This window comes from Chiloscyllium plagiosum, unplaced genomic scaffold (assembly GCF_037043375.1).
Source record: "Chiloscyllium plagiosum isolate Xiang-an unplaced genomic scaffold, Cpla_swu_hap1 HiC_scaffold_34, whole genome shotgun sequence".
Classification (NCBI taxonomy): domain Eukaryota; kingdom Metazoa; phylum Chordata; class Chondrichthyes; order Orectolobiformes; family Hemiscylliidae; genus Chiloscyllium; species Chiloscyllium plagiosum.
Window position 1 is genome coordinate 11,926,642 of NW_028270172.1, and position 26,568 is coordinate 11,953,209.

General features: G+C 37.9%; 1 protein-coding gene across 5 annotated transcripts in view; it reads left to right on the forward strand.

Annotated features, from left to right (window-relative positions):
• The window catches only part of LOC122564528 (palmitoyltransferase ZDHHC3), a 67,126-nt gene that overhangs the window by 6,012 nt on the left and 34,546 nt on the right, over positions 1–26,568 (forward strand). For 3 of the 5 annotated variants that reach the window (XM_043719569.2, XM_087978487.1, XM_087978488.1), the window contains exons 3-6: positions 2,647–2,771; positions 4,698–4,794; positions 7,544–7,625; positions 10,374–10,504. In XM_043719569.2, coding sequence (XP_043575504.1) covers positions 2,647–2,771; positions 4,698–4,794; positions 7,544–7,625; positions 10,374–10,504 — 435 coding nt within the window. Of the gene's footprint in view, positions 1–2,646; positions 2,772–4,697; positions 4,795–7,543; positions 7,626–10,373; positions 10,505–15,333; positions 18,447–25,458; positions 25,526–26,568 lie in introns of those variants that run through there. The other 2 variants (XM_043719574.2, XM_043719572.2) reach the window with 2 other exon arrangements.

Below are 26,568 nucleotides of genomic sequence, written 5' to 3' on the forward strand. Positions count from 1 at the left end.
AAGCTCAGATTTTTATTGTATAAATAATTTAGATTATTGGAACACTGAATGATAACAGTGGCTCTTGCGTACTGCTAAATACAGCACTCCACAGATGCAACAGTAATTATTATTCAAGCAAAGTAAGATTGCAATATCTAGGGCACTAGCAGATTGCCTTTGAAAGTCTGGGTATAGAATACCAGCAATATGACATTTAGCTATTCTATCCAGTTTTTTTAAAGGTCACAGCATTTAGCACAGAGTAAGCAGATAGTAATCCAACATATACTTTGTACTTAAAACCAGGTTAAATACAGGAAAACAATCTCCTGGGTTTGCTTAAGCAAAATATGTCTCCTCTGCCAATTTATTTAAATTGCTTGATGTCAAGGGGTCAATTTGTTTTTGAACTAGTGAAGTCTACATTATATGATGGACTTTTGTAGCATGTGTTGTCTTGCTATGTTTTTTAATCTTCCCTTCTCTCTCCTCCCTCTTCCACCTCCCCCAAAATACTGATCATGTTTCAAGCAAGATTGTATTTTCAGCTGTCAAGATGACCATTTTCCATGGTATCCCGTAAGATATATTGTCAGTAACAAAACATGGCTGAACCTAATCCTTTGTCACCTTCTGGCCACCTGTGCTTGCAAAAATGCATTATTGAATAGCAATTAGCTATTAACTTAACACCAGACTTGGCATTGGATCTAGTGCCGCCTTTAATTTTTTATTCAGTCATTAACAGGATGTAAGGTTAGCATTTGTTGCCTATCCCAAATTGCCTTTGAAATTAGTGATGAGCCACTGCCTTCTACTGTTGCAGTCCATCTGGTGTAGATGCATTCAGTGTTGTGAGGAGGGAGTTCCAGGAATTTGACTGGTAACAGTGAAGGAACAGCAATATAGTTCCAAGTCCAGATAGTGTGTAGCTAGGATGGGAAGTTGCAAGTGGTGATTGTTCCATGTGGTGCTGCTTTTGTCCGTTTTAGGCATTAGATGTGGGTTTAAGTGCTGCCAAAGAATATGTTGGGCCCAGCTGCAGTGCATCTTGAAGTTGGTACATGTTGTGACTGTAGTGCTTTGGTGAATGTTTAAGGTGATGGTTGCAGTGCTCCTGAAGTAACTGCTTTGTCCTGGATAATGTTAAGTTGGCTGAACAATGTTGGAGTTGCACTTATTCAGCCAAGTGGACCATATTCCATCACTTTCTTGTCCCTTATAAAATATGATAAAACATTGGGGAGCTCTGAAGTAAGTTGTTCAGGAAAGAATACCTAGCCTCTGGTTATTTATTATTGCAGCCAGTGTAAATGCTGTTGAACCTGAAGGAGATAAGTGTAGATCTTTCTTGTACATCGACAATGCAAAGCACTTGTTTGGAAAAAATTTAACTTGCCACAAGCTGGAATGTTGTCCAGGTCTCCTTGCATGTTGATGCAGAATCATTATAGTAGACTTTATTACTATTAGGTATGTTGTATTTTCCTGTGCAGCATTTGGAGCATCGTTTTCTCTATCCACATTGTGAAATTGGATTGTCTAATGATTCTGGCGACATCAAATGTCTGCATTAATAAGTGTTTCCCCAGTGAGTTGTTTACATTTTTTCAGTTAAGAGAAACCCAGTTTGAATTAACAATACTTAAGATATTTTTCATTTAAAGTATCTGGCTGATTTGAACAATAAAGCCATATTCACTAAATTGATATCTTGGCAGTTAGGTACATTTAGGTCACTAAACCTTTCATTCTACAAGAACATAAAAACTTTAAACCCCAAACCACAAAGGCATTGAAATAAATGTCATGTGCATACAATTCCTCCCCTTGGTTCTCAGTCAGCTTTTTAACAAAACCTAAATCTTGGCTGATCCTGTTCCATTTTTGTCTAAAGTACATGAAGTTTGCACAAACTGTAAACCTGCTTTTCTTAACTCTGTTTTGTGGGCAATAAGGTGGCAGATGAAGTTTAATATGGGGAAGTGAGACCTTATGGCTTTAAGAACAGAACCTCAATTCACCCACCCCAGATTTTTAAGGAGGTGAAAGGTTATTGAGTAAGTGGGAATGTAGATTTGAAGTTACGATCAGATCAGCAATGATCCATCTTATTCAGTGGCAGAGCAGGCTGGAGGGGCCAAGTGGCCTACTCCATCTTCATTTACTTCTGCAAGAAAACCGTTACGATGCATGTTCACCAAACAATTAGGAAGCCAATTATCATTTATTGCTTGGTTTTTTTTTAGCCCCTCTCCACCACCACCCAATCTAAACAGCTGTTCAATTTGGATGGAAATCAGTATCTTGGAGACATGGTTTTTTTTGTTGAAAGTTAAGGGCATATTGTAATAAAGTCTAAGTAGGTCAACTGTAGCTTATACATCAACAGCCTTGTGAAATCTAAAACTTTTACCTTAATAAATTCTTCAGTTGAACAGGAAATTAATGTTCTGCAGTTGCTTTGTGTACTGTGAGATCTTGAGTCATGTTAATTTTGTAAGTGATTTTTAATCTGTTTTCCTCCAGCACCAGTTTTACACTCATTATATTACTTGCAGTGTTTCAGCACAAATAAGTGTTTCATGTTCAAAGCTGGAACTCAACAAGGTACCAGATACTTTGTGCTCACAAACTATGATGCTCTTATTTATTGTTTGGCAGGGTGCAGTACCAAAGGGGAATGCCACTAAAGAGTTCATTGAAAGTTTACAGTTGAAGCCGGGCCAAGTGGTATACAAATGCCCCAAGTGCTGCAGCATCAAGCCAGAGCGAGCACATCATTGCAGGTAACAAACGATATCAAAATGCTGAACTCCAAACACTGGTTTCTCTTCTGAAATATTCCTATGTTTATCACTTTTAAAATGGGTAGAACAAGATTTACTCAAGTCAATTTAAGATCAATATTTCCAAGGAACAGGTTTCAAGGAGCAAAAAACAGAATAGCGTAAGAGCAGGCCCTTCAGCCCATCAAGACTGGGACACGTGATCTCTTTCTAAAGTAAAAAATATTTTATCTTTATGCTGTCTATATCCCTGTATTCCTGTCTGTTAATGTATCTGTCAGGATGCCTCTTAATCATTGTGATTGTATCAGCTTCCACCACCACCTGTACAAACAAAACTCCCGCATCTCCTTTAAATGTTTTGCCTTTTACCTTAAACCTGTGTCCCCTAGTAATTGACATTTCTATCCTGGGAAAAAGTCTGATTGTGCCCTTCGTCATGTTTATAAACTTCAGTCAGCTTGCCCCCTCTTTTGACATTCAAGTGAAAACAAATCAAGTTTGTCCAATCTCTCTTCATGGCTAATACCCTCCAAGCCAGTCAACATCCTAGCTAACAGTTTGTTTCCTCTCTCAAGCCTCCATCCTACTGCTAGTGTAGCAACCAGAACTGTATACAATATTCCAAATGTGGCCTACCTAAAGTTCTGTGTAGCTGCAACTTGACTTATCAAATTTTATATTCTGTGCCTGACTAATGAAAGCAAGCCTGCCGTACGCCTTATTGACCATCCTATCCACTGTGTTGCCATTTTCAAGGAACTGCGGACTGATATGCATGGATCCCTCTGTACATTAATGCTATTAAGGGTTCTGCCATTCACTGTATAAAACCAGTGATCTTATTACTTCACAATAATGACATTGCACTTTTTCTTGTTGAATATTAGGATCTGTTCTTTTTCTAAAAAAAAACCTCAAGAAATACCAAAATTAAGTTGTATAAAGGCAGAACATCTGATCTGTACAGAATAAACCTTTCAGCATAACAAATATTGTTGGTCCTTTTAAGTGCCAATTATAGCAAACAACGCTAACTTTTTAAACTTTGAAAAATATTTGACATTTCTGAACACAATGGCTATAAATAAATGCAAATAAGTACAACTGTGACCAACTAAATAGTTTAAATCAACAGAATTTTCTCCTTAAATAAGCTACATTAATTTGCTAATTCTTCATGACATATATTCATTGTTGTTTACCAATTATCCTTTTAAGTGCTAGGGCTCAGGAAAATGTTCTTCCTTGAAATATGTTTGCTGTGGTAAAATTTCCACTGGCTTGACCCTTTAAGAAATTTGATTTAGAATCCTTGACTTAGCAGAAAAGCTACTGCGAGCACTAAGAATTAGGAAATTTTCCATTGCCTTCCATTCTCTGGGCCACAGTGACAAGTTAGCTGTCGTCTACCTCGGCTGGTTTGGGAATCAAATCTATGCTGTTGGCATTATTCTGAACTGCACTAGCGATCTAAACAACTGAGTTAATCAACCCCTGTGTCAGTAAGATACTCTGAAGAAAATGTTGTATAGATAATTGGAGAGAATTCATGTTTATGAAATTTAGTTGTCCCAACAATGCAACGGAATTTGGAATGCAGCTGTTTTATGTTCAGCAACCCTGTCTTGCTGCCAATTTGGCAACACCCATTCTGCTCAACAACAACCAGAGTACATAGGAAGAATGAGATGAATCAGAATAAGTTGAAATATCGTCTAGAAGATTGACCTTTATGCTATTTTTAATGTAGACTTAGGCAAGAGTGGGAATAAGTGTTTTCTAGATGAAGTATACGCTAAGCTTTTTAAAAATGTCACCTCTAGTTTGGGATTACTGGAATAATGGGTATTACAATCGTTACTGTGTAGCTTGCTATAAAAAAATCTGAAGAAGTTACTGGAGTTCTTTTTAAATACATTCCAGTGTATGCAAGAGATGTATTCGAAAGATGGATCACCACTGCCCATGGGTTAACAACTGTGTGGGAGAGAATAACCAGAAATACTTTGTGTTGTTTACAGTAAGTACTGCTAATAGTGTGTTTGCAATACTTAGATGCAGCCAAAATCATCTTGAAACAAAAGTTGTGCTGAAACAAAAACGAAGTGCTGGAAAAACGCCACAGGTTTGGCAGCATCTGTGGAGAGAGAACTAAAGTTAAAGTTTCAAGTCCAGTATGACTTTTATCTGGAATTCATACTGACTCATACTAGACTCAAAACATTAACTCTGTATCTCTCTCCACAAATGCTACTAGACCCGCTGAATTTCTCTAGCCTTTTGTTTTTATTTTGGATTTTCATTATTGCAGTATTTTGCGTTACATAGACTGTGATGAGTTTGGTTTTCATATTTTTAGTTTGGTGGCATTGTGAACTCAGTTGCATCACCTGAGCCAGACTGAATATAATATTTAGGCAATCAAATGTGCAATGTATGTGTTTTACTCCACATCTTAACTACAATGGAACATTCTGCACTGCTTGCTTCATAAGAGTGTGCAGTGAGACTACTGCTCTGTACATGCAAGATCCCAGCAGCTCTCATTGTAATAGCTAGGGCATCTGTATACTGCAAGTCCCATCTGATTAGTATCACTTCAGTAGTATATAAACCAATTGGACATGCTGAGCAATTTCTCCTGGATAAAATGTAATATGTATTCACATTTCACAAGTCGAAGACTAAGAATGGGTAGGAGATTCTAACCACCTATTTGTTAACTCCAATAGTTGTGGTTTCCAATGTAAGGAGGAAATAAATTTCTTAAATTACATCTGGGAGAGCTATTAGCCAATAGTCTTAATGTAAAAAGGAAGAGGCAGTTCTGGACCTAATATTTGGAAATTAATCTGGGTGAGTGGAAGACATTGGTAAGGGAGCATTCTGGAAATAGTCACTATAAACTTTAGCCCATTATAGCAAACAACGCTAACTTTTTAAACTTTGAAAAATATTTGACATTTCTGAACACAATGACTATAAATAAATGCAAATAAGTACAACTGTCACCTGTGACCAACTAAATAGTTTAAATCAACAGAATTTTCTCCATAAATAAACTGCATTAATTTACTAATTCTTCATGACATATATTCATTGTTGTTTACCAATTATCTTAGCAAAATCATAATAGGACCAGGGTTTTGGGAGGGGGGGGGGCGCAGTGGAGGAGGAGGAGGGATAGTTTTAAACTGGGAAAAGCTACTGCTAAGATAAACATTTAACCCAAGTGGACTGGGAACAGTACTACTTGCAGAGAAGTGTCTGCAATGGGTGGCTTTTAAGAGGAAACAGTGAAGAATCCAGGGCAAACATAACCATGTTCCCATAAACGGTGGGACCAGGACAATACTGGATCTACGTGGCCATAAATGTGAGACTTATTACGCCTCATTGGGGTGATGTGTCGGAAATGAGGACCTGCTATTCCAGGAGTTATCATGAAAAGTTGTGTTTTTTTAAAATATGCACAATTTACTTTTTTTTAATCCAAGTTGACAAAGCTCAGACCAGGTTTCAGTATTTAACAATGGTTATTTATTGCAAAGAAAGAGATTCTAATTACACTAATAATTATGAATTATTGGCCTGCAGATGTAGCTCTGCTTACTAAAACTTTGATGCCCTTATAAGCTCCTATGCCGCATGAAAACACAGGCAGGGAAGAACATGGAGGTTATGGGCAGGGGGAAGGACTAGATCAATGGTTCCTGTCCACAGGATTCACTTAAATTGTCCTTTTTGACTGTTAAGATGTTTGTTCCTTCATTCTTGTTCTGCAGATGCTTCCACTTGCTGGAGGCATAGTGCGATTGGTTTGCAACTTATTATAGTCCCTGACATAGTGGTTAAGAACCATCGTTTACAGCAACTATAGAGGGAGAAGTTAACTGGCTACCTTCAGGTTTAAGGTGGTTTTTAATTTTGCAAAAAGTGAGTGCTTCTGCCCTCCAGAAGTCCAATGGATGCTGCCTATCTTGTTCACACCCTTTGGCTGGTCACTTACTTGGGGGCCAATTGCATAACTTGTTGGCAGGCATACAGCCTTTGTCATCAATAACAGGTCCTAGTCTGCAGACCAAGCAGCTACGTATTGGTGGCTGAACCTCTCCATACAAAACTTCTTGGCCCAAAAATGTGCAAAGAAGAATTGTATTGCTGCTTGAACAAGCCACTGTGTAGAGTATCAGGTTTCTTGATTTTAAACAAGTGTAGTGATGCAGAGATCCTTCAACGATCCTTGCTTTTAAAACAGTCCATTTCAGTCTGCAATCAGGAACACAGAATAAAGATAGTCTCCACAAGATGAACAAAAAAAAGATGAAGGCAGATACCAGAAGCTCAATAAACCAGAGTCCAGTGAGGAGTATAAAAATGCGCAAGGGGAATTTAAAAAGGAAATGAGGAAAATTGTGTCTGAGAAAGCATTAGCATATAAAACAAAAGAAAAGGGTTTTTAAAAAAAAAGTAGGGACCAAAAAGGTAATATGTGGGTGGGGGGGGGGGGGGGGAAGGACCTGGAAGGGATTGGAACTGTCCTCCATAACTACTTTTTGTATTGGTCTTCACAGTGGAAAAGGGTGACATAGATATTGGGCATTATTGTTGTTTGCCTTTTTCTTTGTTTTGTGGCATCACTTGACCTAGTTTTGTACCTGTACTCTTTCCTCATGGTCATGCACTATTAACAATTTGTGTGGCATTTAACTTTTAGTTGTGATTCAAATTTAACTGAATTACTGAAAAAGTCTTGTTCTTTATTTCAGATGTACATAGCTTTGATATCACTACATGCCCTTATCATGGTTTGCTTTCACTTTCTGTATTGCTTTGAAGAAGAGTGGACAAGTAAGTATCATTCAGAAACTTCAATTCTGTTTTTGTAAATTAAATTTAACTTAATGAACACAAAGATGCCCACCAAGGATCATTTGGTTTAAAAAAAACTTTATAATTTGTGTTTTCCTACTGTGACATAATTTTATGCTGAAATATAGGGTGTTTGTAATTGGGAAAAGGGCAAGTAAAGAATCATATTTTAAATATGTCATATATACTTATGTATAGATCGATCACATGTGTAAGTTGACCCCTTATTTCTGGCCAAAAACTCTTGTATTTTCCATATCTTGCATATGTCAACCCTAATATATTGCATTAAATTGCATTCGTTCATACCGGTAACACTATTCATTGCTCTTTGTTTACGATATCGCATCTCCATTCATTCATTCATAACTCTACTTACCACACTTAGTTTACTACAGCACATTTTGATTGATTCATTCATTCATTTAGACCGGTACTAAGTCTATCAGTACTTATCATGCTTTGTTCACCATACATCCAAAAGTTAATATTGTTAAAAAATGCAGCATGAATTTCAGCTCCTCAAAACTTGTACCTCTGTATTAGTTGACCTCCTAATTTCAGTTTTAAAAAGCTGTCTTCAAAATTCGACCTAAACACGAGTATACACAGTATATTTTTATGACTGACATAGTGACTTATTGATTAGCATTGCTACCTCAGGGACGCGAGTTCGATTCCTGTCTTGGATGACTGTCCATGTGAAGTTAGCATATTCTCCCTGTCTCTCCGTGGGTTTCCTCAAGATGTTCCAGTTTCCTCTCTGTTCAAAGATGTGTAGGTTAGGTGGATTGACCATGGGAAATGTGGGCTTGCATGAAAAGGATAGGGGGTTAAGTTTGGGATGTTGTTCGAATGGTCAGGGTAGACTCAATGGGCTATACAGATTCTAATAAAAAAATTATATAGGTTGTCCCCTGCACCCTGGCATAAATTTATAATATCTGTGTAAAGCTTACACTTATGGGAGACTTAAGCTGCTTCTGATTCAGCCTTGTGTGCAGCCAAGATAGGATGATTTTCAGTTATCAGATTGGTCCAGGTTGGGGTTTTACTACACTCTGCAGACTGAAACTGCCGGTGGTGGGGTGATGCCAGTGAGGGGAAGGGAAGTAGTCTCTCATTTCATAACTGGCAGTATCCTCTATCTTAATTGTCATTTTTATTTTGCAATGTAAATATGGCTGTACCTTAGTGCTCAATTTAAGTATGATATATTAATTGAGACTCATCCATTCCAAAGAAAATATGTTTATGTATATATAGAAAAGTTTGATAATAGTGTAGCTCTGCCCATGGATAAATCTTTAGTCTGAAGCATTAACCACCTGTTCCATTTTCATTTGTTGATTCTCTTGTTTTCTGTTTTTGCAAAATATGCTGTCCTCTTTGAGACATCTGTTCGAAAGAGAATGGAGGTTGAGTGGAAATCAGGGCACTCCCTTCCCAGATCCCTTTTCTGAAGCAGCCTCAATGATTCTGATTTAACTGTATAGCCCATCTGTTGCAGCAGTTTGAGTACCACATCTATTGTCATGCGATAGCATCCCTTTTGTCATTTAACCCTGCCTTCTACCTTATTGGCAGACATTCTCTTTTGTTCATAGCTGCCCCATTTTACCTGCTTTACCCTTTCCCTGCCACTCTGCTTAACATCTGTTACTTGTATAGAGGCTTCTAATTTTAATGGATGGGTCACAGAGCTGAAATGCTAATTGTCTTTCTCTCTCTGCTTACAGATACTGCCTGATCATCTGAGTATTTCCAGCAGTAACCTCTGCCCCCAGGGGTGTGGTTGTGCCATCAGGCATGCAATTGTTTATAGTGCTCCCATTCAATGAAGATTTGTTAAACATGATCCAAAAGGCATTGTGAAATGTTAAAAGAATGTTAATGGTTTGGCTGTTGAACTTTCATTGTTTTTTGTTAGAGATTGTTGGAAAAACAAGAAATTGGATGGAAATGTCTGCTTTGCTGTTTAATTTAAGAATGCTACTTCTGATTTGATGTTGTAGTATTTCTGGTTGTTTTGCCTGTTAAGGTAATTAAAATCCACTGAACAGTTTGTCCCTCTACAACAGGCAGAAGTGATTTTTCAAAGCAATAAAGTCTTCAGATATGTGTATTCTAAAAGTAATAACCAAATGCTACCAATACTTCATAATTCGATATTTTCCCTGACCATATAAAACTTTCATACGGTCTTTCTTAAAATGGAACTTATTTATTTTCAGTCAAGCCTGTGAATGAATGCAGGTTGTGTGCATTCGTCATCAGCAGTCACTCGCTAACCAGTATGATTGCCTGTGATGTTGTGTGTGTCATGGGTTCTTGTGTGGCTGACGTGTCTGATACTAGGGCCACATCTCCAACCTGTTTCTGGTGGTGGAATTGGGCCTTGGCCTTGAGATAGCATTCTCCAGTTGCTTTATCATGCTTCCCCTTGCTGACAGGGTTTCTCAAAGAAATGACTCCCCTCATGTAGGAGGTTCCTCCAATTGTTTTCTTCTGAATGAGGGTCCCTTGTGTGTTGACGTCTATGTTGCATTGCTTGAAGAAAACCTTCAGGGAGTCATTGAGAATTGTCATTCTCATTTGAGTGTCTTCCTTGAGCTGGGCAAAGATGGGCTTTGGCAGATGGCACTGCATCTGAAGCATGTGGTTGGCCTGACATGGTATATGTGGTACTTTGTGTTTGACATTAGTTTGTTCTATCTGTTTTCTTAGAATGCAGCTCATTCTCGCCACCATCCACAGTGATACTTCTCATTCTACTGTGCTTTGAGGGTCTTCTGTTCCTTATTTTCACAGCCGTCATGTTTGGCACCCAAGTACATTCTATCTGCTCAGATGAAACGGTGAGTACTTAATGTTTTCACTCCATACATATCAAAAGCATTCATTATTTATATTATTAAAGTCCCAGGAATAAGTGAAACAACCCACCCAGTCGCTTGCTTATTATACATAGACTGTTATTAAGGGGCAGGCACCTAGTGAAATGCTTTCTCCTTGGAAGAGTGAGAGACCTGGAGTGCAGTGTGAGAGCTGAGGAAGGAAAAAGGGAATTTTAAAACAAAAACTCGCATTTGTCTGTCTAAAAGCCAGCCACGGCACTTAATGCCTCTTGAAAATTCCTGCAGCCACCTTGTGCATATCAAAGTCTGTACAAGCAGCAGTGAGGTAAATGGATTAATTAATCTGTTTTGCTTGGGAATGCTTCCCTGCTCTTCAAATTGTTTCCATTTGCCAATGTGAGGCTTTTTAATAATTGGAGAATGGGTCCTCTTAAGTTTCTGCATCTGCTTACAGATTCAAATCACATGGGAAGCATCAGGGTGCATCAAGCTTCCTATTGAGCCACTGTGCTTCAAAGTCCTCCCTTTTCCCATTTTCATGATGAGTATGGTTTCACTAATATTAGGATAGCTTCCTACTTTGATCAAATGCCCATTTTTTCTTTTACATGTGAACTCCGAGAACCATCCAATGTGAGAAACGAATATTGCAGCTGAATGTGACCCTTTTTATGATGAGAGTGACTGGAAAGCAGCCTTTTGTTTCTTTCTCAAATCCCACCCCTGTAAGACTGGGAGAGATTCCTGGTCAGCATGCGATGTTGGAGCCTCTAACCGTCACTTCTGACAATATCCATATTCCTAGGCTGCAACAGACATGTGAAAGTACATGTTCTCCGAGCAACTCAAACGTTCTGTGAACCATAGTGCACTACCACCACCATCACAGTTGGCTTTCGACCAGGGAATGCAGTTAGTTTGAGACTTCCATTAGTCTGTTGCGATTGTATTTATAGGTTGTAAACTTATTGTAGTCAGATATGGGGTGAGAAGCATGCCTTGATGTGGGCTGCAATTTTTGTTTAAAGTTTCACTTGGTGACTGTTTCAATGTTCAACAAAATGATTCTTGGTGTCACACAAGTAAATTTAAATTTGGATTTTCTCTTACTGTTGTGTTCCCAACAAATTGGCCAAACTTTAAAAATAGGTGCTGCTTCTTTCATCAGGGCTGTAGATTTGAACTCCTCACAATTGAATGCTAGCAGTAGTGATGCATATAAACTAATTAGTCAGCACCAACTTCCAAGAAAGTGATTGTTCAGGCAGTATTCATCATTTATTTTGCTTGAAATGAATGTCAAAATCCCAGCATTCAAATCATTGTCATGAGAGACGACCCATGCAAAATAGGTGTCTGAATGGTTGCGTTTTTCAGTTAGTCTTGTGGCGGAGTTGTTTATCAAACTGAGGGCTGTGTATGTCTACTGTGTTATGAAAATTCCCAGGCAGCAGGAAGTATGGCCAACCCAAGAGTGAGTTTCCTTCTTGCCATGCGCCAACCAAAATGTTCAAGATGCTGCATGGAGCACCTGCACTGTAATTTGTAAGGGCTTTTGCCCATCAGCCCATACTGCTCTAGATCCATTGCCACTTAAATTAAAACTACTCAAATGCGTTGTCATGTCTGTGGTCAACTGACACAGGAGTCTTTGATTCAATTGATCTAGCCAGGATTTGTATCCAGGTTCTGAAAAGGTTTGAATCTCACCCACTGCACAGCCCAGTAGCATGTTTTTTTAGTTAAATCATTTTGATTATATTCCAAGGATTTGAATATGTATCTGTTCACGAAAAATAACCACCAATGAGTCCCAATGAAAGTTGATCAATTAATTTAGGGTAACTAAGCAGATTTTTCGCAGTGACCATTTTTTTCCCCTTACCGGCCATGGGGTATATAAATCTGATTTGCAATTCCAGATTTCTGAACAAAAAGGCTCAAACATCATGGTGAGCACTATAATAGAAAATCCATCTATCTTCTAAGTGCAATGTCCTCCTTGTGCACAGTGTTTTCCATTCAAAAAATAGTGGTGATTAGCCCAGTAGTGCAAGCAAGTGGGGGTTCATTGTTTTAGAATGGGTTTAAAGCTTTGGGATTAGTTATTCTTGCAGTTTGTCTGTCTTTGAGTTGTTTGTAGATGCCAGAACTAATGTATAAATGCATGCTCGCGTGTGATGGACTTTAGTTAAGCCTTTTGCCAAGTTTCCAAATGTTAGACTGATTAAAGTTAGATCACATTGGATTCAGGGAGAGCTTGCTAATTGAAGATAAAATTAACTTAAGGTAGGTGACAGAGGGAGGTGATGGAGAGTTTTTCAGACTGGAGGATTGTGACCAGCTGTGTTCTGAAGGGTTCAGTGCGGGGTCCACTGTTATTCGTCATTTATGTAAAACATTTGGATGAGAATATAGGAGGCATGGTTAGTAATTGTGCAGGTGACACCAAAATAGTGTATAGTGTACAAGGTTATCTAAGATTACAAAGGGATCTTGATCAATTGGATTAATGGGCTGAGGAGTGGCAGATGGAGTTTAATTTGGATAAATGCAAGCTATTGTATTTTGGTAAAATTAATAAGGGCAGGACTTACATTGTTAATGGGAGGGCCCTAGATAGTGTTGTTGAATAGAGAGATCTAAGGGTTCAGGTACATTAGTTATAAATTACACATCAGGTTTTAGTCCAATAGGTTTATTTGGAAGTACTAGCTTTTGAAGCGCTGCTTCTTCATCAGGTACATAGTTCTTTGAAAAAGGTCACAAGTAGACAGGGTGGTTAAGGTGTTTAGCACGCTTGCCTTCATTGCTCAGACCACTGAATATTGGAGTTGGGTCATCATGTTGAAATTGTACAGGATGTTGGTGAGGCCACTTTTAAAATATGATGTACTGGTTGCCCTGCTATAGGAAGGATATTATTAAATAGGAGAGGGTGCAGAAAGATTTACCAGGATGTTACTGGGAATGGAGTGTTTGAGTTTTAAGGATAGGCTGGGACTTTTTCTACTGGAGCGTAGAAGGTTGAGGGGTGACCGTTTGTGTTTACAAAATCATGGGCATTGATAAGGTAAATAGTCTAGGTCTTTTCTCTAGGGTGGGCGTGTTCCAAACTAGGCATATTTTTAAGTTGAGGGGGGAAAAGATTTAACAGGGACCAGAGGGGTGGCTCATATGTGGAATGAGCTGCCAGAGGAAGTGGTAGATGCAGGTAGAGTTACAACATTTGAAAGACATTTGGACATTTCCTATTCATTAAAGATATAGAGGGAAATGGACCAAACACAGACAATTGGAACTAGTTTACTTTGGGAAATGTGGTTGACATGGACAAGTTGGACCGAAGGATCTGTTTCCGTGCTGTTATGACTTTGATTGTAAATGTGTGCCTCGTTGAAAATCTGACCAAACTTACAGCAATGTTGACCATTTGAAATATCTCTGAACTAGCTGCCCCTGTGTCATGCTGAAAGAAATTGCATATGTGCTCCTATAGGGAGATGAATGGCTGGATAATGAAAAAAGCAGGTGGGTAATGGCAACACTTGGGACAGCAGTTTGTATCCTGTACTCCATGCCCAAACACAGCTGGGGAACTGTCATTGTTAGATAAGTGGTCCATGATTTTTTAGGAGGTGAATGGCCAAGTGAAAGTCAAATATTCGCACACCGCCAGTCATTTTATCTTTTTACTGAGAGGTCATAGTTTTTGGATAAGGGGTAGAAGATTTAAAACAGATGAAGAATTACTTTGCTGAGGGCGATGAATCTTTGGAACTCTGAGGTATTGAGTAACTTTGAAGAGATAAACAGATTTTTAAATAGAATCATTTCAAGGAATTTGGGGAGCAGACAAAGTGGGGTTGAGGCTCAGATGAGATCAGCTATGATATCAAATGTTTTCATCTGTCTGGGTCCAAAACTCCGTTATTCTCTCCCTGTTAGTGACTCTTCCCCTCTTTCTCCTCCCCTTCTCTGCTAAACCACACCCCCTCAAAACCCTCCTTTAACCAAACATTTAATTACCTGACCAAATGTCATCTTATTTAATCTAGTATAAATTTTTGTCACTTTGTTCTTTAGAAGCCTCTGGGGGTGTTTTATTTTGTTAAAGGCACCTTATAAATGCAAAATATTGAATGTGTACCTGTTGGCTATTTGATGTTGTAGTGTTATTTTGCTAAAGTGCTTTGTACTTGCTGTAGCAGTTTAATAAGACTGTGCCCAAGAATAACCGACCATTTTCATGTAGTTTTCTATATATTGTGATGTGTCACATGTGCTCTAATTAGTGACTTTATTGATTTGAAATTTTCTCCTATAAAGATGTGTGTTTAAAAATGTGATCAACAGTTGGATTGATGGCATAGCATCTCAGTGCCCAGCTGTACTGCATCATGGTAGAACATTGGGGCATCCTTATTAATTTCCCCTTGGCTAGTCAGTGGCTAAGTCCCAACTAGGCCACCTGCAGAGCCAATCCTTCTGAACAGTGGTGGGAGGAGAATTTGAAGTCTACATATGTTGCTGTTCCCAGTTTCTGAAATGAGATTGACCAAAAACTGGGAAATCAATCACTTGGGCAGCCACTTACTAGAAGGCGAGATGATCACCCTTTGTAAATAGGTTGGGGGGAATTGAAAATTATATGCTTAACTACAACTATTTGGGTTTTTTAACTGACTGAAAATTTAATTGGATGTTCACTTGAGTGTCAGTGACCTTTGCTGATTGTATGTTCTGGTATTGTTTGTAGTGGGTAGAAAAGTCCTCCCCCCCCCACAATCTTACCTACGTGATTTAAGCTGTTCTATTTCTGTTTCCAGGGAATAGAGCAGTTGAAAAAGGAAGAGAGAAGATGGGCTAAAAAAACAAAATGGATGAATATGAAAGCTGTGTTCGGTCATCCATTTTCAATAGAATGGCTCAGTCCATTCGCAACTCCAGATCAAGGGAAGGTAGACCCGTACCAGTATGTGGTCTGAGTCATCCTAGGCCAGCAATCCAATTCAAACTGGTTACTTAATAACTATTTTCACAAGTACCAGTCATAACTTACTATATAAGTTATTTACAAGCGACTGTATCCTTCCTGATCCAAGTGTTTTTTTAGAAGCATGGATGATGAAAAAGGTGCACGCCATGGTTCGACTTTATTCCAGCAGTCTTTGATCCATGAAAATAATAAGACAGTAAAATGTCAAACTTCCTTTTCTCCGACACTGGGATATTGTATGATACAAGCAGGCTTCTAAAGTCTGCAGTTTGAGCTGTAAAATTGAAATAAAGGAAGCTGAAGTAAATCAAGTGATTGAAAGTACTGTTAAGGATCAGGCATCCTTCTGAAACTTCAGGATATATAATAGGGTCTGGATTAATTCTTTAGACTTGATTTGCCTTTATTGATTTATACCTAAACGTTCTGTAGCAGTTACAGTTCTGAAGTATAAGCTGCCTTTATTAACCTGGTATTACAGTAATTATTGAGTGCTATGGGGTGTTGCTAAGGTGTGCAAATGCTAATCACAGATGAGATGAAACTGCTTGCTTAAATTTTCTGTCCCTACTTTGTAGCCTTCAAAATGCTGACTTCCTGATCTTACTCTGTCCTGTATTTGCTCTTGTGTGAATAATTTACACTCTGGTTCACTTGATCCATAGTGGGAGAGTGGTGTGCCCTGGCCTTGCCCCCTCAGTGTTGGTCTTGTGCGATCCACGTTATACCAAAGAAGCAGATGACCCTCCTTGTTAGGAAATCACTTGGCCTTTTAAACTGACCGTTACTAAACAAATCCTGTAAAATGAAGATTGATAATCAAGGTTATGGAAAGAGCTTTTAATGCAATGGTGTATCCACTGATATTGGTTCACACCTGATGGCATTGCTCTTCCTCCACTTCTTTTCATGGTGTACATGTTTGTGACAAAGGATTTCATCTAATTTATGTGGCCATCCAGTTTTGTGATGTGCCAAAATCATTGTTACGTGGACTGTCAACATGATACAATTTCTTTTGCATCTTTTAAAATTACTTTTTTCGGATGTTAATTTTTATAACTCTTGTCTGACCCATCTCCATTTTCCTTGTCCTTAGCATGTTAAGTCAACATAACAATGAATATGCTAAGAACTTTAGTTATTAATCCTACAAGCTTGTCCATAATGTTAAACTATTATTGCTTGATGTTGTCCTGTATAAATTTATTCATCCCTAATATTTGCAGTTTTCAGCAGACAGAGTAAATTCAGTCTTCCAAACACTGTAGGCAAAATGGCTTTTTTATACACATTCAGAAGTTACATTTAAAAGCATGACATTTTTAAAAAATCTTTTTAAAGAAAAATTCCGTCTATTACCTCATTTATTTTTAAACATTGTTGTGGATTTTTTTCAATGTTTTTCCAAGCTGTCATTTCTTTCCTTAAATTGGAACAGGAATAGGCAAATCAGTTGCTCAGGACTGTCCCGCCATTCATGTACCTTACCCAACAAGAATATATAGATTTGTCTTTTTACAGCTTAAATTGAACCAGTGTCCATGATGTGCTAATGTGATGAAAACATTGCTTCTTGTCATATCAGTCCACAAGTACAACTTTAAAACTGAGAACTGGGATTGAAGTGAAGTGATTCCTAGGGCTTGGTGTTGACTTTGTTCCTGACCAACCCTACCAAACAGCAAGTTTTTATAGCCATTCTGTGGCAATGCTCCCATGTTCACAATCTATTCGTGCCATAAACAGAGGGCTTTATTCAGAATAGGCTAATGTTAGGGCTAGATCAAATTTTGTTCAAGATTCTGTTTTGTCTTTTTAATTATTTGCATTCCCAAATGTTTATTTTGAAGTTGTTAATTCTTGATGCATTTAGTCAAGTTTATAGACATGCATGGGTACATACAAAATGGCCACAAAAAAGATTGAAATTGCATCTTTAAATCTCCATCAGCTCAATCCAATGGCTGTGTCTAAATGTATTGAAGACCTCTTCTTACTGAAACTCCAGTTAAGTGTTGGTCAGTTTCAGCCATGGTGGTTTCTGAAGCTCCCAGAATAGAAAACCGGAAAATCCTCTTTTTTTTTTTGTTGAGCACTGCAATGTAGTCCGTACATTGGATAGTGTAGTGATGCACTCTAGACCCATTTTAAAAACTGTTACTTGCTGAAGGTTCTGTCAGGGCAGGTAGTACATGAACAATTGTACCCTAGCATATATATATACCTCGTAAAAGTAGTAGACTGTAGTTTGAGGACTGCTAGTATGAAGTTTTTGTTTTAAAACAGGCCAGAATTAGAGGAGTACCTCAATAAATATCATCGTTATTGTCTTTGTATATCGTGGGATTTTGGAGATATTGTCTTCTAATAAATGCAAGAAGATTTGAATTAATACACGTGCACATTTGAGTTTTTTTAAAATTCACGACCCAACATGTTGGATGCTTTTAAGAGTTGAGCAGTTCTAAAATTGGATTGTAACTTTGATGTGGGAATAGAACTTAACTAAACAAATTGAGCTTTTGTTTAAAAAATTTTAAAATTGCTGTGAAAAGAAGACATCTCCTGCAATGCTGGAATCCAGAAAATGAATATTCGTGTATTACTTGGGCCATCCGAGGCATTACTTAAAATCAAGTCAACAAAACTCAAGGTTTTAGTCTTGCATTAAAGCTGCCAATTGAATTTGCTTTGCAGAAATAATATATAACTGATTTAAATGTTTTGTTATATAACAGCATTGCCAAAAATGCAATTAGATCATTATTTCTGAATCTTGTGACCTCTGTATATTTGGGAGAAAACAAAACTACATCTGAAGAATACATTTAACATGGGGCTTGGGATTTTTGTGTTTGTCTAATTGTTTGCTTCAGATGCAATCTGAATACTGTGTGAGTTGGGTGCTATTACTGAATAAATAAAACATTTTACAAATAATTTGTGTAGTGTTTGGCTTTAGCTGGTGTTTACTGATCTGCATGGCTAACAGTACTAAAGGAACAAAACAAAGTATCTTTGGGTTTTAGGGTTATTTCAGACACAGGAATTGAGATTAATCTGTTTGGTATAGAGTTGGGTGTAGCTAAAAATGGCAAGCTAGGAAACTAGTGAAAATCATAAAGGTTTACATTTTTCACTGAAGATTGAACAATCACCACTATGCAACTGACCTAATTAAACACCAAGTACCTTATCCTTCATTTATTCAGGATTTTTTGACTTTGGGTGAGCAGGGCTTATCGTTACACGAACTGCTCTGGCTAAACTTACTAAATGATGGGTCCAAAACGTCTCATTGTTAATAGTCAACAAGTCATTTTTTGTCCATTATTTTCTATTGATTTAGCAATCGTATTAAACACAAGCAAAATACATCCACATTAACAACACTTGCCAGCCTGGGAGATGAAAAATTGTGGATTCTGCTGTCTTCAGTTTAACCAAAATCACCTTTCACCATTCTATTCATTTTTTAGTACTTTCCTACAATCTATTTTTAGTCACAAAATATGTTTGGAACCACCACTATTATTCAATTGGAATTTTCCAGTATAACCAACAGGTCTCACCTCCACAAGGTCACTCTGTTCACTACTTTTCCCTTCCTGTAACTCTGGCAACCCTGCTTAACACTCATATTTTATAATGTCTTGATAGGCAGATTAGATACACCTGTGGAACAGGTGAGACTTCAATCTAGGCCTTTTGCCTTAGAGTTAGGAACACTGCCACTGTGCTTACAAGAGCCTTTTGCTTAACCATTATAAACTTGGATACTCCTTAATCATGATGCTATTCTTAACAATAGCCATTGTCCAAAGGAATGCAGTTAATTCAACATTAGCTGCCTTGTTCTGGTTGACTGCAGCATTATTTTTGACACCTGTATCGAGTGTCTGTATCTGTTTACTTGCACTGCATTTGGCTTGTGTTAAGATAGCTATAGCTTGTTATTTTCAACCAATATTCCATAACCTGTTCACTCAGGCTGCATAGAGGTCTGCCTTTTAACAAAGGATTTTATTTAATAGCATGTGACCTCCATTAATACCTTCCAAGGTAAATGCCCTGTGTTTTTTTTTTAGGGTGAGGAAGGACGACCAGGAAATGGTTCCACAGCAATCTCAAATAGTACTCCTGGCAATGAAATGCAACTCTTGTCTGCACCATCACATCTTGGTCTAACCTTGCATTAGCTGACTTTGCAACAGTTTGCTCTTGGTGATGCTGATCTGTATGAGCCAATGCCTGAAACACAAGTTTATTACAAACTTGTATTTCTATTTTGTTAAATTTCACTTTGCAATACAAGGAAACTGACAGTTCCTTAACCACTTAGCAAGCAATTGCTTTAATGCAATTTTAATTATCATTTTTTGCATTTGTGACTTGTTTGAACTGTTACAATATGGGGTATACTCTCCTGCTTAATTTAAACTGGCAACACTATTTATCCCATGCAGTAATCTGAAAATTCAATAGGCCAAGAACTAGTTGAAATAAAAATTAACTATTTCTTAAAGTATAACAAAATAATTACATAACAACTATTTACAACCCCTTCCTCTAACCTATCTTTTTACCTTCCCTTCTATAATACTAGTCCAATAAAACTCCCAATTACGATTTATAAAATAAAACTACTTATTTCAAAACCAGGCAGCTTTCACATCTTTTCTGTATTTTGGTAATCTTTTCTTGGGGATTCTGCTTCAGGTTGCTGACTGATAAAGGTACCTCCAGAGAGCTATTTTTTTGGGCAGTCTTTTACTTGCTAGTGGCTTCACAGTTCTCCTCTTAACTGTTCAATTTTCCCCGATCTTATACCCCCAAAGCATCAGATTGTGTCATTGGCTTTTAAGATTGTCAATGTACTAAATTCAAACTGAATTGGAGTTTAGTATTTTTCAGGATATAATTTAAACTGTTTTGCCTAATTCAAATCTGTTTTGTTGTTTCCAGGCAACCAGCTACCCTAGCAGCTGAACCACATGTTACATTGTATCTAATTGAGAATACTTGGTGCTGTCACTGCTAGCTTTTTAACTCTTTTAAAGATACAGTACACCCACATCTTCATAACAGAACTATAGGTTTCTATTGAGAGCCTAGTACAAGTCAGAGTTTAGGGAGGCAACTGAGTAAATGTTCACGCAATGCTGTACGAACATCCTTAGTATTCCTAGATCATAGGAACAGGGTAGGCTATTCAGCCTCTCAAGCCCGCTCCACCATGCCACTAGATTGTGGCTGATCATCTATACTATACTCATCTGTTAAAATCATTAGTATCCAGAAATCTATCAAACTTTGTCTTTAATATAATGATTTGAGCTTCCACAAACATCTAGGGTAGAGCGTTCCAAAGATTCACCACCCTCGAAATGAAGAAATTCCTGCTCATCTCAGCCCTAAATGCATTCCTATCTACCCTGTTTATCTCTTCAAGAATTTTGTTCATTTAAATTGGATCATCTCACCTTAAACCCTAGAGAATACAAGTCCTACCTCCCTTCAAAGGACAGTCACTTCATCATAGGAATTATCCTAGTGAACTTCTGCTTTTCTCACTCTATAGTTATGTCTTTTCTTGGTAAAGAGGCTGAATTAAGTTTTAATGTGTGACCTCACCCATGTTCTATAAAAGTGAAGCAAGACATTTTGCAGTAATAGTCAATATCCCAACTTGCCTTCCTAGTATCTTGCTGCATTTTAGCTTTCAGTGACTTATAAACAAGAACACCCTGATTTAACTAGCACATTCAGCAAGGTTTTAAACTTCTGATCACTATTTCAAGATCATTGCTGGAAGTGAGAACAGGACTATGTTTAGCTTTCCTGTTGTATCTTTGACTACCTAGCAAAACACATGTCTGGTAACAAAGAATGGCTGGCCATTCTAGAACTAATTCAGGACGGTGCATACCCACTCTGAGTGGAAAATTGGAGGCCAGGGAATTAGTTAAGATGCAAGTTAAGCTATGTGGACCGTCTTCACAACAAGGGTCCATTTTAGAATTTCTGGAAGTGTTTAAGATTGGAGGGAATGGCAGATCTTGCTCTCTGCTGTGAGCCATCTGCAATGTGTCACAATCTCCTACATTTCCATTGGGTATGTTAGGAATATTCATTACTTTGGATAAGGTAAATGCTGAAGCTGACTTCATTGTTTGCTAACGGGATCAGTGGTCATTGTAAATTAATTAACCAGCGAAAACTAAAATTATATTAAATATTTCATGAAACCACATGGAATGGTACATACCTAAAATGTTACATAAGATAAATGTGACATAAATTTTAAAAATGGGAGAAAGTATCTTGGAAGTTATTATCACCTCTCAATTTATCCGTGTTGTGGATAACTTATAGTTTTCATTTTTGTAATTATATCTTAATATCTGTTAAAGATTTCTTATTGTATCTCACTCCCTTTTTATATCAGTAGTTGCCTTATCCAGTGATTGGTTTATATAGAAAAGAAACTGCTTTAGTGGGTTTTACTGAAAGTGTAAAATTTTCACCTGTTGTTGCAGATTTATCATCTTTTATTGTAGGGCTTTTATTATCAGCATTCTGCCCCAACAAGCCCAACTTTTCACTTTGTATCTCTAAGAGGGCACTCTATTTTAAATTGGGTCTTAAGGACAAGCAATTAGAAGCAAATCTGGCAAGTTTATTTCACTGCATTGCACCAGAGAAACTTTGTGTTGCACAAATTTCTTTTGTATTATGTCATCTGGGTTCAAGGATAGCTGTTATTGTAGGCAGTACATGTTGGATTGTCTTTCTCCCCATTTGGGCAGGATAGAAGTAGAAGCAGTGGGTTAAATGTTGAGACTCCCATGCATATTGTGTCTAGGTGAGCGAGGAGGAGAATGTAGAGGCTGCAAAGGGATTTAGACTAATTAGGCAATTCGGCAAAAATGTGGAAAATGATGTAGCAAGTGCAGAAATAGAAAATTATCATCAGTAGCAACTGAGCAGGATCTTCATAAGAACCACAGTGGACTCAAAATGTTAACTCTGCTTCTCTCCACAGATGCTGCCAGGCCTGCTGATTTTCTCCAGTACTTTCTTTTTTTATTTCAGATTTCCAGAATCTGCAGTATTTTGCTTTTATTATTAGAAATCATCCGCTTGGGTGGAAAGAATGGAAAAACACTATCTTTTTAACGGGTGTGAGAGAGACTATTAAATATTTTTAGAGGTTTATGTATCCTGTGCACAAAGCATAGACAGTTGAGGGTAATCAGATCAGCCATAATCTCATTTAATGCTGGAACAGAACTTTTGGATCAAATGGCTGCCACAGGCTCTTACAATTGTGGTAAACAATTAGCAAGGTAACTGACATGTTCGTCATTATTGCAAGGGGGATTTGGATATAACAGTAAGGAGCCTGACTGCAATTTTACAGGCTTTGGTCAGACTACATCTATAGTGTGTGCATATATATACAAACATATGGATTAGGAGCAGTCCATTTGCTCCCAGAGCATGTACAATGCCCATTGTACAATTTTGACAACCCTACCTAAGAAAGGATATACTTGATACTGAGTATTTGCAGTGAAGGTTAACTGATGCCTGGCCTGAGAGGGCTGTTCCTGTGGTGAAGAAAGGTTGAGAAGAGTAGGAGTATATTCCCTAGAGTTTCACAGAGTGAGAGCTGATCTGCTTGGAACGTACAAAATTTGTAGAGTGCTGGATGTTGAGATGCTATTTCCTCTCCCGGAGAATCTAAATATGTGTCACAGTCTTATGATAAGGGGGGCTCCCAGTTAGCACTGAAATGAGAAATATCTTCACTCAGGGTTGTGAATCTCAGGTATTCCCTAATCGGTTGCTGGATGGCTGGTTTATGATGCAGAGTGACATCGACAGCATGGGTTCATTCCTGCACCATCTGGGGTTACCTTCTCAATCTCTCCCCTAACCTGAGGCATGGTGACCCTCAGGTTAAGACACTACCAGTCATGTCTCTCTAATGAGAAAGCAGCCCCATGGTCTGGTAAGACCATGCAACTTTCACTTTACCCCAGAGAGCTGTAGACGGTCAGTCTTTCAGTATGTTCAAGATTAGACTGATAAACTTTGCACACTAAACTAATCATGGGACATGGGGCTAGGAAGTTGAAATTGATGTCAAATTTAAACCATTATCGTATTGAATGGTAAAGGAGACTTCATGAGCTGAGTGGCCTCCTCATTTCCCCGTTTCCTCATCCCCAGAACTAGTAAGAGAACCTTGAGATAGTTCCTAATTTAACAGCAAATAGATTCTTCAAAAAGTCCCCAGTTGGAGTGAAAGGGCATTAGAGGCCTGTTTCCATTCAGGCTTCATGCTGTTGAAGGATGTCTCAGCTGAGATAATCAATAATGATTCATTTCTGGGACTCTTCCTGCCCCCTCCCGCAGCAATGTCCTCCTATTTTCAACCTAGGATAGCAGAAGACCTTATCATTCTCACGATAAACTCTAAAGCCATTACTTACACCACATTTCCTGACCAATTGATCTGGACTGTAAAGCATTGGGCATCTGTTTAACTGAACTTTAAACACCGTGTCTATATCGAAAGACCAAAAATCACCTATTCCCATCCATTTTTTCCACACTTTTCTAGATTTGATAATTTCACTACCCTCTTCTGGCCCATCCCACAGATCCCCGTTATCCAAAGTACAGCCACATTTTTTTCTACAATCTCCTCTGGCCTTATGTCTTCCCTACCACTGCACAATGGTGGCAGACTTCTTGTCCCCATTTCTCCTTCTATCCCCCTGCTTTTCTTGCTTGAAAAGCCTCAAAATCTCACTCTGCAACAGGCCTTCAATTCTAATTCCTTATTCATCCCACCAAGACTTGATATCCATTTCTCTGTTTACTTCTATTTGAGACAACCCTTGGGTTGTGTCATGCATATTTACAACTTGTATTGGCCATCAGTGTGTAGTGCGAAGTTGTAGAAACTAATCATTTTATGCTGGAGCTGATCTGCAAAATTATTCAAAATTCAGAAGGATAAATGCAAGGTAATCAGTAAGATATTTATGATAGTCACAGATACTACATAGGGTCAGACCCATCCACTTGGAAGTAGGGTGAATCTTTTTTTTACACAGTGTAAACAATGGACTGAAAAAGAGAGCCTTATATGTATATAGCATCTTTCACAACCGTGGTGTTTTTCAAAGCAATTTTGAAGCATAGTCATTGTTAAAACTTAAAACTAATTTACACCCAGTAAGTGATCACATTGAGCAGTTTTAAAATGTCCAGATTAGCTGTAATGTAAAATTGACTGAGGGATAAGTCTTGACCAGGACACTGGGGCCAACTTCCTTTTTCTTCTTCAAGTTTACACCATAGAATCTTTTACATTCACCTGAGAGAGCAGATGGGTGTGTATTTAACATCTCATCCAAAAGTTAGCACTCTTTCAGAACACCATCTTTGTGCTATAGTCCTGGAGTTGGACTTGAAACCACACCCATCTCACTCTGAGGCAAGAGTGTTAGGGACTGTTCTGTAGCTGAGAGGGCAGTTCGAGAAGCTGATTTATGTCAACAAATTGATGGGAGAGTTAGGTAAGTTTAAAAAATTCCATCTCTTTGGCAATGTTTGGGTGAAATTATGGAATACTTCTGTGACACGTGTACCAACAGATGAATGAAGACTTTTCCAGTGCAAGTGAGGTGAAAATGTGTAATCTTTGAGATAGCGAAAGGAGCAGCCTTCAGGTGAGCTGTTGATCACACTGATAAAGAAGAGGAACTATGCATCAATCTAACAGATTTACTGCTCATTTTTAATAATCATTAACATCAATGCAACATCTAACCATCATTTTCATAGTTTCAGTCTGATTGAATAAATCTGTTTTTCACCTTTTTCTTCCTCTTCGACTAACTTTGACTTTTTTTCTTGTCTTTTAACGCTGCAGCCTATCATGAGAGTAGTCTTGGTATCTGCACAAAATCTTTACTGATATCTGACCCTTAATAATCCAGGTATATGTTCTATGTGAAATATCCACGTTTTTCATTTAACTAAATGTTGCTTGTACTCTGGAGCTGGGTTATATTCACCTTTTCCTTGATGGAATTGGAGCTTTCTGACTCTCAGCTTTTAAGGTCATGGGGCATAATTGACTCCTGATGGTTTTAATACATAGACCTATCTATGTCTCAGATATTTGAGAAAGGAATAATTATTCAGTGGACTGGAGAAGTGCCCCAAGTACATCATCTAGGAATAACAAGCAAACTGGTTATTATTTTTAATCAGATATTAAAGTAGGGATGCAGCTATGAACTGTATATACAAAGTATTGTAAGAGGAATCAATGTTTTATTTCACCCTAAAGTTAGAATATCATTACCACAACTTTCCTCTCATTTAAGCCATGTTAAAATAAAAATGCTCTCCTGGGATATAGGCAAGGCCAGCATTTGTTGCCTATTCCTAAATGCCCTTGAACTGGGTGTCTTGCTAAGCTATTTCAAGGGGTAGTTCAGAGACAACGTTGTTGCTGTGGATCTGAAGCCATACAGAGGCCAGACTAGTTAAGGACAGCAGATTTTCTACCCTGATGGAATAAGATAGATTTTTACAACAGTTGATGATAGTTGTCATTGTTATCATTACTAAGACTACCTTTATAAATTCAGATTTCATTAGCTGATTTTAAACTCCTCCAATTGACATTGTGGAATTTTAATCCAAATCTCCAGCGATTTCTAGTAGTAATTATTTCTGTAAAGAAATTGCTCCCATTAGCATTTATGCTTATTTATGCAACTCTGCCAATTTTTCAATATAGAAATGACCTACATTAAATTAAACACTCCATGCGATTTGCTAAAGTTAGTTTGCCTGAGATTGCACTTGTCTTTATTTGATGGCTCACATCTGTGAAATTTCTTAATAAATGATATGTTTAACTTAGAGCTATGTGTATTGTATAATAAGACACATAAGCACAATAAAATGCCTGCTGAGGAGCTTTTAAAACATTTCCAAAGGGTCTTCAGTTGAAGAAAGCATTAATAAT